Source organism: Lepidochelys olivacea, assembly GCF_965140295.1.
Source record: "Lepidochelys olivacea isolate rLepOli2 genome assembly, chromosome: 14".
Classification (NCBI taxonomy): Eukaryota; Metazoa; Chordata; order Testudines; family Cheloniidae; genus Lepidochelys; species Lepidochelys olivacea.
The window spans coordinates 37,561,169-37,579,178 of record NC_140424.1 but is presented as its reverse complement, the minus strand read 5'-3'; the positions used below and the strand labels follow the sequence as shown (position 1 = coordinate 37,579,178).

General features: G+C 45.8%; 1 protein-coding gene across 1 annotated transcript; it reads left to right on the top strand.

The window, feature by feature from the left end:
- Nucleotides 1-1,087: 1,087 nt before the first annotated feature.
- On the top strand, nucleotides 1,088-16,422 carry LOC311530304 (olfactory receptor 14A16-like; the record flags this gene model as incomplete). The annotated part of the gene is made up of 2 exons (XM_084646752.1): nucleotides 1,088-1,295; nucleotides 15,716-16,422. The coding sequence occupies 2 exons, from the start codon at nucleotides 1,088-1,090 to the stop codon at nucleotides 16,420-16,422; spliced, it is 915 nt and encodes a 304-aa protein (XP_084502878.1).
- Nucleotides 16,423-18,010: the final 1,588 nt, after the last annotated feature.

Genomic DNA, 18,010 nt, shown 5'->3' with positions numbered 1-18,010 from the left:
TGGGCCAAAAAGTTTGCCCACCTCTGGTCTAGATAATACTTAGTCCTGCCATGAGTGCAGGGGACTGGACTAGATGATCTCTCGAGGTCCCTTCCACTTCTATGATTCTATGAGTCTATGAAAGTAAGTTTTCTATTTCAATTAAATATGTTAGAGTATTAATGTACAGGGAAAATTTAATATCAGAAATATGAATTGTCATTAGAACTCTTTGAGACTTTAACTATCAAATTATGCAGACATCTAGAGATCAGATTTTTTTAAAAAAAATTTCATCAGAAAAAATTAACTTTTCATTGAGGTTGTGAGAACCAAACAATTTCAGCCGAAATCTGGGCAGACTTTTTGGCCCAAGGGCCACATGGGGGTTGCAAAACTGTATGGAAGGCCGGGCAGGAGAGGCTGTGGTGGAGCCAAGAGTAGAACCCAAGTCTCCTGACTGCCACTGACCCACACAATACAGAGATAAAGTCACAGAGGGAAACAATACAACATAGCAGTAACTGAGCGACGCTACTAGCCCATCATCGCCCAGAGATGGAAATGCAGCTACAATTTGGTGCCATAAATCAATGTGTAAACAGGCAGCAGGCCATCTGTGTGGTATTGGGGTGGAATCATCACAGATGAGCTGCCATGTGGGACTCCGGATGAGTCTATCCTGCATTTCCCAGAAAAGTGGGAATCAGACTGTGTAGGCATTTTAGTTGGTGTCTGTAGCAATAGGGGCACAATGCTGGCTAACATTCTTGGATTTGGGTTGTTTTGTTCCATCCTCCATACTGCATTTGATCAAGCCACATATTAGGCCAGATCCTCAGATGGAGTAAACTGACCCCAACTACATTGACTTTAAGGGAGCGATGCCAATTTACACTCCCGTGATAATGCACCAGAGTCGTGCTCTGGTTGTGAGCAGCCCTCACTACTCCAGTCAATAGAAGTGATGAATGCTGTGCACCTTTGACATTTATATAATGAGATATTATGGAGAGGGGAATTGGAGTCACTCCCTCTCTCACTATAATCCTGGCCATTGCCCTTGTCTTTCCCTCCACAGGCAGGACACTATGAACTAAGAAAGAAAATGTCCAACCAAACCAACATAACTGAGTTCCTTCTCCTGGGATTCTCTGACATTCGGGAGCTGCAGATTTTGCACGTTGTGGTGTTTCTAGTGCTTTACCTGGCAGTCCTGACAGGGAATCTTCTCATCATCATAGTCATAGCTCTTGACCACCACCTTCACAGCCCCATGTACTTCTTCCTGATGAATTTGTCCATCCTGGACCTCGGTACCATCTCTGTCACCATCCCCAAGTCCATGGCTAATTCCCTCATGAACACCAGATCCATTTCCTATTCTGGATGTGTTGCCCAAGTCTTTTTCCTCGTCTTCTTTGCTGTAGCCAACTTCGCCTTACTCACCATCATGGCGTACGATCGATACGTCGCCATCTGCAAACCACTGCACTATGAGACTATAATGAACAGGAGAGCTTGTGTCCAAATGGCAGCCAGTGCCTGGATCAGTGTAACTGTATATTCTTCACTGCACACCAGGAACACATTTGCAATCTCCTTCTGTGGAGGCAACATGGTGGATCAGTTCTTCTGTGAAATCCCTCAGCTACTCAAGCTCGCCTGCTCTGACACATACCTTGGTGAAGTTGAGGTACTCATCTTGAGTGCATGCTTAGGCTTAAGCTGTTTTGTTTTTTTAATTGTGTCATATACTCAGATCTTGCAAACAGTGCTGAGAATCCCCTCTGAGCAGGGTAGGCATAAAGCCCTATCCACCTGCCTCCCTCACCTCATTGTGGTCTCCTTGTTTGTTTCCACTGGCATCTTTGCATATCTGAAACCCACCTCCAGCTCTCCATCAGGTCTAGATCTCATGGTGGCTGTTCTTTATTCCGTGCTGCCGCCAGTGATGAATCCGATCATCTACAGCATGAGGAACAAGGAAATCAAAGCTTCCCTGAGGAAACTGACTGGGTGGAGATTATTCACAAAGAATAAAATGTCTATATTTCTCTTATGAACATGGTTTTATCTGTGTTTCTTTACAAACACAATCAATTGATGATACTCTGTTATTGTCCCCATAAGAATATGGTATGTGATTTTTTATGCAAAATGCTGTATTTATAGTGGTAAATCCACACTTGCTCCGCTAAATCAGTGGAGTTATTATAGGTTTATATCAGTGTAAATAAGTTACCCATTAACACGTCTCAGGTCATAGGGAAGGAGGCAGGGGGTGGGGTGGTTAGTGGATTACAGATTGTTGTAATAAGCCATAAATCCAGTGTCTCCATTCAGTCCATGATTTTTAGGATCTAGCAAAGTTATGAATTTAAGCTCCCAGGCTCATCCCTTGAAGGTGTTGTGCAAGTTTCCTCTGGGAGAAGGACTGAGAGATCAGATATAGAGTGCAAAAAGAAAAGGAGTACTTGTGGCACCTTAGAGACTAACCAATTTATTTGAGCATGAGCTTTCGTGAGCTACAGCTCACTTCATCGGATGCATACCGTGGAAACCCACGGTATAGATATAGAATGATCACTTTATGAAAAGTGTACACCCACAGGCAATAGGGTGTTTTTGTCTTTTATCATTTTCCTGTGCGAGTTCTTTCGAGAGCGTAGTGAATGTCTGGTTTCACCCACATAATTGTTATTGAGGCATTTAGTGCACTGGATGAGGCATACCACATGTTGTGATAGGCATGTGTAGGACCCATGAATTTTGACAGGTGTTTTGTGGGGGGTGCTGATCATCACAGCAGTGGAGATATGTCTGCAGGTTTTGTATCTGTTGTTCTGGTAAGGTCTGGTGTCGCTTTGAGTTGGTGTGTCCTGGTCTCTGAGGAGCTTGCTTCTGAGGATGAGCTTGGAGAGGTTGGAAGGCTGTTTGAAGGCCAGAACAGGGAGTTCTGGAAGTATTTCTTTCAGGACGTGGTCCCTATTGAGTATGGTTTGTAACTGTTTGATGATACCCTGTGTCGTCAACAGGCCAATTCACCTTGAATGGTCCCTTGAAATATGTGTTAACTACTTACACTAAACAATCTGTTCCAATTTTTATTTAGCTGTAACACCCTGAGTACATTTCCTAGATCTGAAGAAGAGCGCTGTGTAAACTCAAAAGCTTGTCTCTCTCACCAACAGAAGTTGAGGAATAAAAGATCTTACCTTATTCACCTTGTCTAACTAGTATCCTGGGACCAACATGGCTAAAACACCACTGCATAAATCAATGTTGTGTCATTCTTGCTGTTGTTGAAAGGCTTATTTAAGAGGAAGGTTTTGCAATGTTTCCTAAAGACAATCAGACTCTGGATAACAAGGCCAAATTCTGATCCCCACTGAAGTAACTGGAATTTAGCCACTCACTTCAAAGGAATCATGATTTGGTCAATGGTTTGTACACACAAGGATCCAAGTGGGGCTAAAGGCAGCCTGGAGAAAGTGAATGCAACAGACATGTAAGGGTGAGATTCCCATCTCAGCTAAACCAGAGCTAATGCAAAGTAGCTCAACTTGCATCACCAGTTTACTACTGACAAGTTCTTGGACCAAAGACATGGGACTAAATTCAGTAGTAACATAAACACTGGTGCAAGTTATTTGGCTGGGGTAATTTTGTTATAATTTCATGTAAATGGAAAAATGACATCACATGCTGTCATAAAAATAAAGGGAAGTGTAACCACCTTTCTGTATACAGTGCTATAAAATCCCTCCTGGCCAGAGGCAAAACCCTTTCACCTGTAAAGAGTTAAGAAGCTAAGATAACCTCACTGGCACCTGACCAAAATGACCAATGAGAAGACAAGATACTTTCAAAGCTGGAGGGCGGGGGAGGAACGAAGTGTCTGTCTGTCTGTTTGATGCTTTTGCCAGGAACAGATCAGGAATGCAGCTCAGAAACTCTGTAAAGTTAGTAAGTAATCGAGCTAGAAATGCGTTAGATTTCCTTTGGTTAAATGGTGGGTAAAATAGCTGTGCTGAATGGAATGTATATTCCTGTTTTTGTGTCTTTTTGTAACTTAAGGTTTTGCCTAGAGGGATTCTCTCTGTTTTGAATCTGATTACCCTGTAAGGTGTTTACCATCCTGATTTTACAGAGGTGATTCTTTTATCTTTTCTTTAATTAAAAGTCTTCTTTTAAGAACCTGATTGATTTTTCATTGTTCTTAAGATCCAAGGGTTTGGGTCTGTGTTCACCTGTACAAATTGGTGAGAATTTTTATCAAGCCTTCCCCAGGAAAGGGGGTGTAGGGCTTGGAGGGACATTTTGGGGGAAGACGTCTCCAAGTGGGCTCTTTCCCTGTTCTTTGTTTAATACGCTTGGTGGTGGCAGCATAGGGTTCAAGGACAAGGCAAAGTTTGTACCTTGGGGAAGTTTTTAACCTAAGCTGGTAAGAATAAGATGAGGGGGTCTTTCATGCAGGTCCCCACATCTATACCCGAGAATCAGAGTGGGGAAGGAACCTTGATACATGCACTGATCTGGTATTCCATATGCCATCCAGTGTAAATCTAGTCACCTCCAAACTGAGAAAGGATCTCAGAAGTTGGCCTTTTATTACTATTAGAATACTATCTTTGTGTGTGGTTGTGTACACTACACATACGATAGACAAAGGCAGAGTCTGAGATTAGATAGGCAGAGAGAGAGGACCATTCTTTGTCCTAACACGCAACCTAATTGTGTCATAATGATAGATTTCTATTTGATTGTGAACTGTTAGATAGATAGATAGATAGATAGATAGATAATGAATAATTTGTGGAAATTATTGTGACTCATTTCCTATTCAAGACTATGCCCAAATCATGATTTTCTTATAAAGATTAATTATTAAACATTTACCAAAGAATTTCTCTGACGATATCTTACTCCACAGCTCATCTACACAGTTCATCCTAAGTACTCAGCATTTGAACTTTGAGCTGTTTCGGCTGGATATATTTTTAACATGCTCTGTTTCCCTTCCCTGAGTGGATCAGTTGAACTGTCACACACAGGTTCCTTAAAAAGGAAGGGGCCAGTCCTCAGCTGGAGTAAATTGTTATATCTCCACTGAAGTCAACAAAGCTCTGAGAATTTACACGGCCTCAGGATCTGTTCTAAACACACATGGTTGTGAATTTGAAACTCCCCTCCACTGAATATTCTGCACTAAGGCCCTGATCCAGCAAACCACTTCAGGATGTGCTTAATTTAAACACGGTAGTCCCATTGAAAACTGGAAGTTAATCTCATGCTTAAGTGTTTTGTTGGATTAGGGATAGGGCCAACTGGTCTCAGACTTGCCGCTGCTTCAGTTTCTCCCCTTCCCCAATTAAACAAACTGCTACAATTGGTGCATTTAAATTTCTCTCTGCTCTGGTGTCTGGTTATTGACATAAAATAAAAGTTTATCTCAAAGCCAGTCTCTCAAGGCTGTCTTCTCCAGGCTCACTAGGCCATTACACCCATCCTGGACTCCTAATTCCCTCTGTGGGTTTTGTTCCTGCCCTGCAGTGCAGGTCACTCCAGCCAGTCCTCCCCTCTGGCAGCTATGGAGAGCTTCTTCCCAAGTCCTCTCTGACCCTGGGTCCCCTCTGGATTCCCTGCAGGAGACTCCCTGTGCCCTCTTCTAGTCTTTACCCTTGGATCAGGGCATCAGGTCCAGCTCTCTTTGCTCCTCAGATCTCTCTGAGCAGTGGCGCTCTGCCAGACCCATTCCAGACTCTGAGCTTCTCCAGACAGACCTCCCCTGGGTCTGTCCTACCCACTGGTACCCCTTGCTCTGATGGATCAGGCTCCCTCCCATGATGCCTGGTCACCTGACCCACCCACAGCCCCAAAATCAAGCCCATCATCTGGGACTGAATAACAGGGCACAGGTGTGGATGAGACCATCTCCCCTTAAAGGGCCAGTCCAACCTGAGACACTGGGATTTTCAACTGGGCCTAAGGTATTTAGGCATCCAACTCCTATTGAATTTCAATGGGAGTTCTGCACATTAATCCCTGAGGCCCCTTTGAAAATCCCATCTCATTGCTTAAATGTCATTGATTTCACCAATTTTCCTGTCTGCATTGCTGGAATATTCACACAGGGGTCATGAACTCAGCTGAATCAAATTCTCTGAAAAAGTAACATTACGAGTCACCCAGGGATGACTTTGCTGTATTCAGTCAGTTCTTCCAATGATACAGGGTGGAGCACACTCCAGCTTCTGGCTGAGACAATAACAGGGAGGCCACGTATTGAGCTAGATGGAAATTTTCCAGTGAAACAGAGTTTTGTCCAAAAATGCTGATTCATAGAACTCAAAGAGTCATAGAACTCAGGAACTTTGGGGTTCCATGAACTTTCAGTGAAGCAAAAGCAGGTTGGCCATGGAGCAGTGCCTGCCTGCCAAGCTGGGGAGCCCGTTCTCTCAGGGTCCTTGGCTTCAGAGCAGTGCTTCCAGGCTCCTCACCACAGAGTTGGGAGACTGAAAGCCCTGGGATCCCCGTCTCTAAGTGTGGCTCAGAAGCAGGGAGCCTGGGAATGCTGAAGACCTGTCTCGAGCCAGGGCTCTCAGGGCTTCCAAGTCCCTACCCTGGACCTGGGAGCCTGTAATTCCTGGGATGGGCTCCCAGGTCAATGGCTCTAGGGCTTCCTCGCCTTGTGGGCTGCAACTGGGATTCTGGGACCTGGTGTGTCAGTTACGTTAGACACCTCACTGATGAATGGAGCAGAGAGGGATCAACACGGACAAGGGTGTGCACTGAGAAAGGATGTAGTGCCAATGTTCACATCATCAGTGCTGTGGGGTATTATCAGGAGGGGATCCCTGTCAATAAATAATTACACAGGCATTGGAGCAGGGGACTGAACCTTGGGTCTGCCACCTTCCAGGGGAGTGCTCTAACTACCAGGCTAGAGAGTCATTCTCGTGCTTGCTTTCTCTCTGTCCCAGTGACTCTTTACCTCTTTATCCAAAGTGGAACAGCTTTAACAGGACAGATTGAGGGCGCTCCATATCAGAATATCCTACAGACCAGTGGTTAGAGCACTCACCTGAGAGGTAGCAGATCCCTCTTCAAATCCCTTTTCCTCATCAGGCAGAGGAGGGATTTGAACCAGGGATCTCCCATATCCCAGGTGAGTACCCTAACCACTGGTCTGACAGTTATGAGGGAGGGGTTCCTCCTCGTTGCAAAAAAATACCATATATGACTGACCCTAGGAGAGGGTTCCCAATTGTGGATCACAAGCCAAGATGGACGCTTCCTGCCTACCTGGACTGAGGCACCTTATACTGCAACAGGGACACAGCTTAGCACACACCCTTCTGGTTTGTATCTCACATTGGCTAGCTTAGGTGCCTCTGGGCCCCGCATGCTGACTTGTGTGGATCCCATTGTTAGGCACCTGTTTCTTCCCATTCATTGAATAGGGAGCCTGGGCCACTAACTGAGGCTTTGTCAAGGCCAGTGATTTTAGAACATGGAAGGGCCAGATTTTTAAAGGTATGTAGGTGCCTGGTGGGATTTTCAAAAGCAGGAGTTTGGGGGCTGAGACAGATCAATTTGTTCACACAGTTTAATTTGCTTCCCAGTTGGGTATAAGTTAAAGGTTATTCCATTTGCTGGATATCTGACAGTCCATGGTAGCTGAGCACCTTTAAAAATTAAGCCCCTTTGAAAATGCCAGCTGAAGGCTTTGAGAAGTAGAAATTTATCCAGCCTCAAAATTTACAGTTGGCCACTCTTTCATCATTGGCCAAACAAAAACAACAGAAACAACCAGGCCTGAGCTTTGGAGTGTTCAACGCCCAGCCTTGCATTCATTGCTGCCTGCACAGGGACCATTCACCCCTCTAGGCCGCTAGTGGCAATGTTTTGGCACAAGCATCTAAGCGTATGTCTACACTACGAAATTAGGTTGAATTTATAGAAGTCGGTTTTGTAGAAAGCGTTTTTATACAGTCAATTGTGTGTGTCCCCACACAAATGCTCTCAGTGCCTGTAGTCAGCGGAGTGTGTCCACAGTACCGAGGCAACCGTCGACTTCCGGAGCATTGCACTGTGGGTGGCTATCCCACAGTTCCCGCAGTCTCTGCCACCCATTTGAATTCTGGGTAGAAATCCCAGTGCCTGATGGGGATAAAACATTGTCGCGGGTGGTTCTGGGTACATATTGTCAGGCCCCCGTTCCCTCCCTCCTTCCATGAAAGCAAGGGCAGACAATCATTTTACGCCTTTTTTTCTTGAGTTACCTGTGCAAACGCCATACCATGGCAAGCATGGAGCCCGCTCAGGTAACCGTCACCGTATGTCTCCTGGGTGCTGGCAGACGTGGTACTGCATTGCTACACAGCAGCAGCTTATTGCCTTTTGGCAGAAAACAGTGCAGTATGACTGGTAGCCATCGTCAACGTAGTCCAGGGTGCTCTTTTAACTGACCTCGATGAGGTCAGGGGTGCCTGGGCAAACATGGGAGTGACTCAGTGTTTCCCTTTTAAGTTTCGTCTCATGGTGATTGAGTCCTACCAGCAATGCACTGTCTTTTAATCAGCAGCCAGCAGAAGACAACAGCCAGCAGTCATGCTGCACAGTCTTCTGCCGAGCTCCCAGGAGATGATGATGGCTAGTGGTCGTACTGCACAGTCTGCTGCCAGCAAGATGTATAAAGATAGATGAAGGGGCTCAAAACAAGAAATAGACCAGATTTGTTTTGTATTCATTTTCTCCTCCCTCCCTCTGTGAAATCAATGGACTCCTAAACCCAGTTTTGAGTTCTATCCTTGAGGTTTTGAGTTCTGTCCTTGAGGGGGCCATTCAGTTTCTTGCAAAGCCACCCCCTTTGTTGATTTTAATTCCCTGTAAGCCAACCCTATAAGCCATGTCATCAGTCGCCCCCTCCCTCCGTCAGGGCAACGGCAGACAATTGTTCCGCACCTTTTTTCTGTGTAGACGCCATACCATGGCAAGCATGGAGCCCGCTCAGATCACTTTGGCAATTAGGAGCACATTAAACACCACACGCATTATCCAGCAGTATATGCAGCACCGGAACCTGGCAAAGCAATACCGGGCGAGGAGGCAACATCAGCGTGGTGACGAGAGTCATGAGGACATGGACACAGACTTCTCTCAAAGCACGGGCCCTGGCAGTGTGGGCAAAACTTTAAAACTTATTGAATGCCAGCCTTCTGTTGCTTGGGCAATCCTCTGGGGTGGAGTGGCTGGGTGGCCGGAGGCCCCCCCACCGCGTTCTTGGGCGTCTGGGTGGGGAGGCTATGAAACTTGGGGAGGAGGGCAGTTGGTTACACAGGGGCTGTAGCGGCGGTCTGTGCTCCTCTGCCTTTCCTGCAGCTCAACCATATGCTGGAGCATATTAGTTTGATCCTCCAGCAGCCTCAGCATTGAATCCTGCCTCCTCTCATCATGCTACCACCACCTTTCAGCTTCAGACCTCTCTTCAGCCCACCACTTACTCTCTTCAGCCAGCTACCTCTCCTCCCAGTCATTTTGTGCTTTCCTGCACTCTGATATTGTCTGACTCCATGCACTCGTCTGTGCTCTGTCAGTGTGGGAGGACAGCATGAGCTCAGAGAACATTTCATCGTGAGTGAGTTTTTTTCGCCTTCTAATCTTCGCTAGCCTCTGGGAAGAAGAAGATCCTGTGATCCTTGAAACACATGCAGGTGGTGGAGAAAAAAAAGGGACAGTGGTATTTAAAAAGACACATTTTATAGAACAATGGGTACACTCTTTCACGGTAAACCTTGCTGTTAAAATTACATACATAGCACATGTGCTTTCATTCCAAGGTCACATTTTACCTTCCCACACTGCGTGGCTAGCCCCTCCCCCTCCCCGTGGCTAACAGTGGGGAACATTTCTGTTCAGCTACAGGCAACCAGGAAGGGACTTTATTCCCAGACCAGAAAATAACTGATGGGGGATGTTGAAATGCCTATAGTTATCCTTGGGGACCCAGCCTATCCCTTAATGCCATGGCTCATGAAGCCGTACACAGGCAGCCTGGACAGTAGTCAGGAGCTGTACAACTACAGGCTGAGCAAGTGAAGAATGGTGGTAGAATGTGCATTTGGATGTTTAAAGGCGCGCTGGTGCAGTTTACTGACTCGCTTAGACCTCAGTGAAACCAATATTCCCACTGTTATTACTGCTTGCTGTGCGCTCCACAATATCTGTGAGAGTAAGAGGAAGACATTTATGGCGGGGTGGGAGGTTGAGGCAAATCGCCTGGCTGCTGGTTACGTGCAGCCAGACACCAGGGCGGTTAGAAGAGCACAGGAGGGCGTGGTGCACATCAGAGAAGCTTTGAAAACCAGTTTCATGACTGGCCAGGCTACGGTGTGAAAGTTCTGTTTGTTTCTCCTTGATGAAACCCCCCGCCCCTTCGTTCACTCTACTTCCCTGTAAACTAACCACCCACCCCTCCTCCCTTCGATCACCGCTTGCAGAGGCAATAAAGTCATTGTTGCTTCACATTCATGCATTCTTTATTCATTCATCACACAAATAGGGGGATGATTACCAAGGTAGCCCAGGACGGGTGGTGGAGGAGGGAAGGAAAATGCCACACAGCACTTTAAAAGTTTACAACTTTAAAATTTATTGAATGCCAGCCTTCTGGTTTTTGGGCAATACTCTGTGGTGGAGTGGCTGGTTGGCTGGAGGCCCCCCCATCACATTCTTGGGCGTCTGGGTGAGGAGGCTATGGAACTTGGGGAGGAGGGTGGTTGGTTACACAGGGGCTGTAGCGGCAGTCTGTGCTCCAGCTGCCTTTGCAGCAGCTCAGCCATACACTGGAGCATATTGGTTTGATCCTCCAGCAGCCTCACGATTGAATCGTGCCTCCTCTCATCACGCTGCCGCCACATTTGAGTTTCAGCCCTGTCTCCAGCCCGCCACTTACTCTCTTCAGCCTGCCACTTACTCTCTTCAGCCTACCACCTCTCCTCCTGGTCATTTTGTGCTTTTCTGCACTCTGACATTATTTGCCTCCACGCATTTGTCTGTGCTCTGTCAGTGTGGGAGGACAGCATGAGCTCAGAGAACATTTCATCACGAGTGCGTTTTTTTTTCTTTCTAATCTTCACTAGCCTCTGGGAAGGAGAAGATCCTGTGAACATTGAAACACATGCAGCTGGTGGAGAAAAGAAAGGGACAGCGGTATTTAAAAAGACACATTTTATAAAACAATGGCGACACTCTTTCAGGGTAAACCTTGCTGTTAACATTACATACATAGCACATGTGCTTTTGTTACAAGGTCACATTTTGCCTCCCCCCACCGCGTGGCTACCCCCTCAACCCTCCCCCCTCCCAGTGGCTAACAGCGGGGAACATTTCTGTTCAGCCACAGGCAAACAGCCCAGCAGGAACGGGCACCTCTGAGTGTCCCCTGAAGAAAAGCACCCTATTTCAACCAGGTGACCATGAATGATATCTCACTCTCCTGAGGATAACACAGAGAGATAAAGAACAGATGTTGTTTGAACGCCCCGCAAACATACACTGCAATGCTTTGTTGTACAATGATTCCCGAGTGCGTGCTACTGGCCTGGAGTGGTAAAGTGTCCTACCATGGAGGACGCAATAAGACTGCCCTCTCCAGAAACCTTTTGCAAAGGCTTTGGGAGTACATCCAGGAGAGCCGCGAATGCCAGGGAAAATTAATCCTTTCACATGCTTGCTTTTAAACTATGTATAGTATTTTAAAAGGTACACTCACCGGAGGTCCCTTCTCCACCTGCCGGGTCCAGGAGGCAGCCTTGGGTGGGTTCAGGGGTACTGGCTCCAGGTTCAGGGTGAGAAACAGTTCCCGGCTGTCGGGAAAACCGATTTCTCTGCTTGCTTGCTGTGTGCTATCTACAACCTCATCATCATCGTCGTCTTCTTCATCCCCAAAACCTGCTTCCGTGTTGGCTCCATCTCCATTGGAGGAGTCAAACAACATGGCTGGGGTAATGCTGGCTGAACCCTTTAAAATGGCATGCAGCTCATCATAGAAGTGGCATGTTTGGGGCTCTGACCCAGAGTGGCCGTTCACCTCTCTGGTTTTCTGGTAGACTTGCCTCAGCTCCTTAAGTTTCATGCGGCACTGCTTCGGGTCCCTGTTATGGCCTCTATCCTTCATGCCCTGGGAGATTTTGATAAAGGTTTTGGCATTTCAAAAACTGGAACGGAGTTCTAATAGCACAGATTCCTCTCCCCATACAGTGATCAGATCCTGTACCTCCCGTTCAGTCCATGCTGGAGCTCTTTTGCAATTCTGGGACTCCGACATGGTCACCTCTGCTGATGAGCTCTACATGGTCACCTGCAGCTTGCTACGCTGGCCAAACAGGAAATGAGATTCAAAAGTTTGCGGTTCTTTTCCTGTCTACCTGGCCAATGCATCTGAGTTGAGAGTGCTGTCCAGAGTGGTCACAATGGAGCTCTCTGGGATAGCTCCCGGAGGCCAATACCATCGAATTGTGTCCACAGAACCCCAAATTCGACCTGGCAAGGCCGATTTAAGCGCTAATCGACTTGTTGGGGTGGAGTAAGGAAATCGATTTTAAGAGCCCTTTAAGTCAAAAAAAGGGCTTCATTGTGTGGATGGATGCAGGTTTACATCGATTTAACTCTGCTAAATTAGACCTAAAGTCCTAGTGTAGACCAGGGCTAAGCTGTATGAACTGGATTGGGGATCTGTGTGCAGTTCATAAGAACGGCCATACTGGGTCAGATCAATGATCCATCTAGCCCAGTATCCTGTCTCTCATAGCGGCCAGTGCCAGACGCTTCAGAGGGAATGAACAGAACAGGCAATCATTGAGTGATCCATCCCCTGACGTCCAGTCCCAGCTTTTGGCAGTCAGAGGTTTACGGAAACCCAGAGCATGGGGTTGCATCCCTTACAATCTTGGCTAATAGCTATTGATAGACCTATCCTCCATGAACTTATCTAATTCTTTTTTGAACCCCATTATAATTTTGGCCTTCACAACATCCCCTTGCAACAAGTTCCACAGGTAGACTGTGTGTTGTGTGAAGAAGTACTTTCTTTTGTTTGTGTTAAACCTGCTTCCTATTAATTTCATTGGGTGACCCCGGTCCTTCTGTTATGTGAAGTTTAGAGTTAGAAAAAGTACAGAGAATGGCAACCAAAATGATTAGAGGTATGGAAGAGCTTCCATATGAGGAGTTAAAAGACTGAGCTTATTCAACTTAGAAAAGAGACGACAAAGGGAAGATATGACAGAGGTCTATAAAATCATGTATGGTGTGAAGAAAGTCTCCTTTTGGCTTTCTCTCTGACTCTTTGAACTTTTGCCTCTGGGCCTCTGCTTTTGAGCTGTGCAGAGCTCCGGGGAGCGAGTCCTATAAGTCCGAAAATAGACATGGATAAGTCACCTTCCACAGCACCAGTCCTTTAATGTCAGTGAAGCTCAATGCTAGCTGCACACAGCTCATCTGCAGAGGGCAATAGGTCTGAGCCGAGCTCTATCAGATCAATCTAAGAGTGAGGGGAGAAAATACTCTTACATAGTTTAACCTTTGGCTTCTAGATACTCTAGTGGTGTTAACAATTGAGTTAGATAGATAATGACCAAAGAATCCTGGCGCTGGAGGATCGAATGCAACACAAGTTGGGGAAAAATCCACAATGACCTGCGCAGTAAGTTCACTATTTCAATTAAATATATTTGGGGATTAATATACAGAGTATATGTAAGACCTTCCATGTAAATTACATTTTGAACTCTGTAAGGTTTTTGCTATCTATTTAGTCATACATCTAGATCCAGTCAGAAAAAAAAAATCAGTGGAAAATTTTGACTTTGCACCAGAAACCCAAAATCAGAAAAGTTTTGGAGACTTGGCAGCCAAAAACTATTTTTTTCAGCTGAAAACACTTGAAAACTAAAAATTTTAATTTGAAAACAAAAGAAAACTGGGTTTTCCAATTTATAAAAAAAATAGTATCACAGACACTTTCCCAGACATTTTTGTTTAGTTTAAAATCCTGGTTTTGAAAACAAAAATTAGAACGAAAATTTCCAACTACCCCTTATTGGAAATGGAGTTGTTAGCAAGGGTGGGACACATCAATAGTTTTGAATAATGCCATGATTTCCAACCTATTTGTGCTATTGCAACTGTGCTTATTTCTGTTTCAAAGGAATAACAAGTAGATGATAAAAATTGAGTAACAAGCAAAGCTGGTAGCCCCAGAATGTGTTTTAAACCCACCAGCACCTTTCAATTTAGAGTCAGAGTTGAACTAGCCCGCTAATGTCTGGCTATCCTGACCCAACCCAAGAACCAAAAGGAGGTGAACGGGACCAGAACCCAGCTCTCCTATTCTAGCATCAGATCCTCTGCCCCACGCTGCTGCCAGCTAAACACCAATGCTCTTGACAGGGATACTGAAGATAGACACAGTGAGACACAGCCACTCCCCACATGAGCTCACAGTGCAACTAGACAAGGCAGGGAAAGGGAGAGTGGAATTATTAGAGATGACCTGGTGCTCAGTGCACTGGGCATGTCCGTGTCCTATTTCCATGGGGCAAGGGAATCACACGGTGTTGGTGGTTTAGAAATGTAGAAACCCATCCCCATGTTAACTCTAGTTGGGTTGTTTGCTCCCAGGGCTGCTCCTGGCCTTCCTTCCTCTGACGGGGACAAACTTTCTGTGCATTTCCAGTCTAAATTTACTAATGGCCAGTTTATCCCAATTTGTTCTTGTGCCAACATTCTCCTTTAGCACCAACAGCTCTTCTCCCTCCCTGGTGTTCACCTCCCTGATCTATTTACAGAGAGTGATCATATCCCCCCGTAGCTGGTGTTTTGCTTGGCTAAACAAGCCAAACTCTTCTATGCTCTGTCTAATCTAAGGGCTAGGGGTGTAATTCCCAGCTCACGTACTTGCACTAGCTTGATGGGCGCTAGCATGAGTACAAACAGCAGGAGTATCTGTGGGGCCCTGGGCAGTGGCAGTGAGCACACAGCTACAAAGCCACCTGTACCCTGCGGGAACGTACTCATCAGGGCTCAGCTGTGCCTCCACCGACACTGCCCAGGCTACCCTGCAACTCATACTCGTACCAGCTCTCATTGACCCACTGCGAGTGTGTGTGTGCAAGCTGGGAATTACACCCCTAGCTCAAAGTGCAAACAGAGCCTCATTCTCCTCTCCTAAAACAGCTCTCCATTGTTGCAATAGCAGGACCGTCGTTCCTAAGATTGTTCCATACTTACACTGCAACTCGTTCCATACTTACACTGCTTTTTATCAAGCCACATCTTGGATGGATAGTCAGCTGGTGGAAACGGAGCCGTCTGTTAAGGGAACTATACCAATTTACACTGGTGTGATAATGCACCTGAATATTGGTGTGATTATCAGACGTGAGGAGGCAGGAGCGCTCTATCCTGACATTGCCCTTGCCCTTCCCTTCACAGGCAGCACACAATGTCCTGAGCAGGAACATGTCCAACCAAACCACTGTGACTGAGTTCCTTCTCTTGAGCTTCTCTCAGGCTTGAGAGCTGCAGATTTTGCACTTTGTGGTGTTTCTAGGGATTTTCCTGGCAGCCCTGATAGGGAACCTCCTCATTATTACAGCTGTAGCCCTGGACCACCATCTTCACACCCTCATGTACTTCTTCCTGATGAATTTGTCCATGATAAACCTCGGATCCATCTCTGTCACTGTCCCCAAGACTATGGCCAATTCCCTATTGAACACCAGGTCGATTTCTTATTCTGGGTGCATTGCCGAAGTCTTTCTCTTCATTTGTTTCACTGCTGTTGACCTTGGTTTTCTCACCATCATGGCGTATGACCACTACGTTGCCATCTGCGAACCACTGCACTATGAGACAGTGATAAACAGGAGAGCTTGTATTGAAATGGCAGCCAGTGCTTGGATCAGTGATATTTTCTGCTCTGCACTTCACACTGGGAACACATTTGCGTTAATCTTCTGTGGAGACAACATGGTGGATCAGTTCTTCTGTGAAATCCCCCAGCTACTCAAGCTTGCTTGCTCTGACTCATATCTCAATGAATTTGGGGTTATTTCCTTTTTTGCATGTTTAACTATCAGCTGCTTTGTTTTAATAGTTGTGTCATATGTTCAGATCTTCACCACGGTGCTGAGAATCCCCTCTGAGCGGGGCTGGCATAAAGCCATCTCCACCTGCCTCCCTCACCTCATTGTGGTCTCCTTGTTTGTTTGCACTTGCCTCTTTGCCTACGTGAAGCCACCCTCCACATGTTTATCAGGTCTGGATCTTGTGGTGGGTGTGCTCTGTTCTGTGGTGCCACCAATCATGAATCCAATCATCTACAGCCTGAGGAACAAGGGAATTAAAGGTGCTCTGAGGAAACTGACTCGGTGAACATTATTAACCAAGAATAAAATTTCCAGATTTCTCCCATTACCATGGCTTCATTCTGTGTGTCTTTACAGATAGAATCAACTGAAGACAGTATTGTCTCCACAGGAATGTGATGTGCAATCTCTTTATGTAAAATGCTGTATTCAGAGTGGTAATGATCCAAACTAAGTTAACTAAAGTTAATGGAGTTACTTTGGGCTTACATCAGCTAAATTAGTTAAGAATCTATCTATCTATCTATCTATCTATCTATCTATCTATCTATCTATCTATCTATCTATCTATCTATCTATCTATCTATTGCAACAAATGAAAACAAAACTTTAGTTAACACAGAGTTAAGGTTGTCCCCCAGAAAAGGCAATAGCTGAAGCTGTATTGAATGGTAAAGGCAGATATTGGCACGCACACAGGAAGGAAATATGGGGCTGTCAGGCATACCTGTTCTGCTCCTGCCCCTATTTTCCCCCAGTCACCTGTCATTCACTATCACTTCCCCCTTTGCAGTGTCCCACCCTTCCACTCCACTCCACTCCACTCCACTCCACTCCACCAAGCTACCACTCCTCTCCAAGTGACCCACCCACACCATTTATCCCCCACTTTAATCACCACTCTGTCGCTACTCCCAAAACCCCTTGTTAGGGGAGCTTTTGACAACTAGCAAAATGCCCAGGCCACTGCCAGTAGCTGGAATCCTGATTATCTTGCTCATTGCTAAAAGCAGCTCTAAGACCTTTGTAGTAACCATAGAATAACTAGGCAAGCCAGAAGGGAGGGGGTTGAGCAACCACAAGACGTGAGTATGACCCTGCCTCCTTCCTGATAAGCTCTCGTTTGAAATTGCTGAAGTTTGCATCTTAGAAAAACAGGAAGTCTGGCTATAGTTTTGACTGCTGTTATGTGGAAATATAGCTGCAAGGCTAACAGCTCAAAATTGCTTGCTAACATTATTATTTTTTTCAGTGACGTGTTTTGTAACATCTGCTTCTTGCTTAACGGTTGGTTTTGACTGGTAAGCTATGTAACACTTGTAAGGATAAGAAGGGGACACGATCTGGGTTAAGTGAACTCTGCTGTGAACCCGTCTTGAGTTCCCCAGCAGCAGACGGAAGGCTGGCCACTGTAAATCTGCCACTGGACACTCAAGGACCACTCCAGACCTTGGGGTAATTATAGTTTGGGGTGCTCTAACATAACCTGTTGCCTGTGTGTGTATGTGCTGGAGACTAAATAAAGTAAAAGCTTTAAGTGAAAGCACACTTGTTTGCACTGTTTATATCAATCACTTATCAGATGGATGCACTGTGTCCCCATTGATTTATTTCCTGACACTGCCTCGCAAGTTACTGAGAGCTTTGGGTTCAGAAAACCGCCGGGTAACACCCTCTCCTGCTGTTCCCCCACTCATCCTCCTCACCCAGCAGGAATGTGCATGTGTAACCTATTTTCATTCCAAAAATAGTTTCAGCACCTTCTAAATTTTCTGCTGTGCTCAGGTGCCATTTCCGAAAATTAAAAACCCTTGGACAGAGGCAGACGCTGCCTGCTTTTAGTTTCAGATTTTGGCCCACCATTAAAGTCAAAC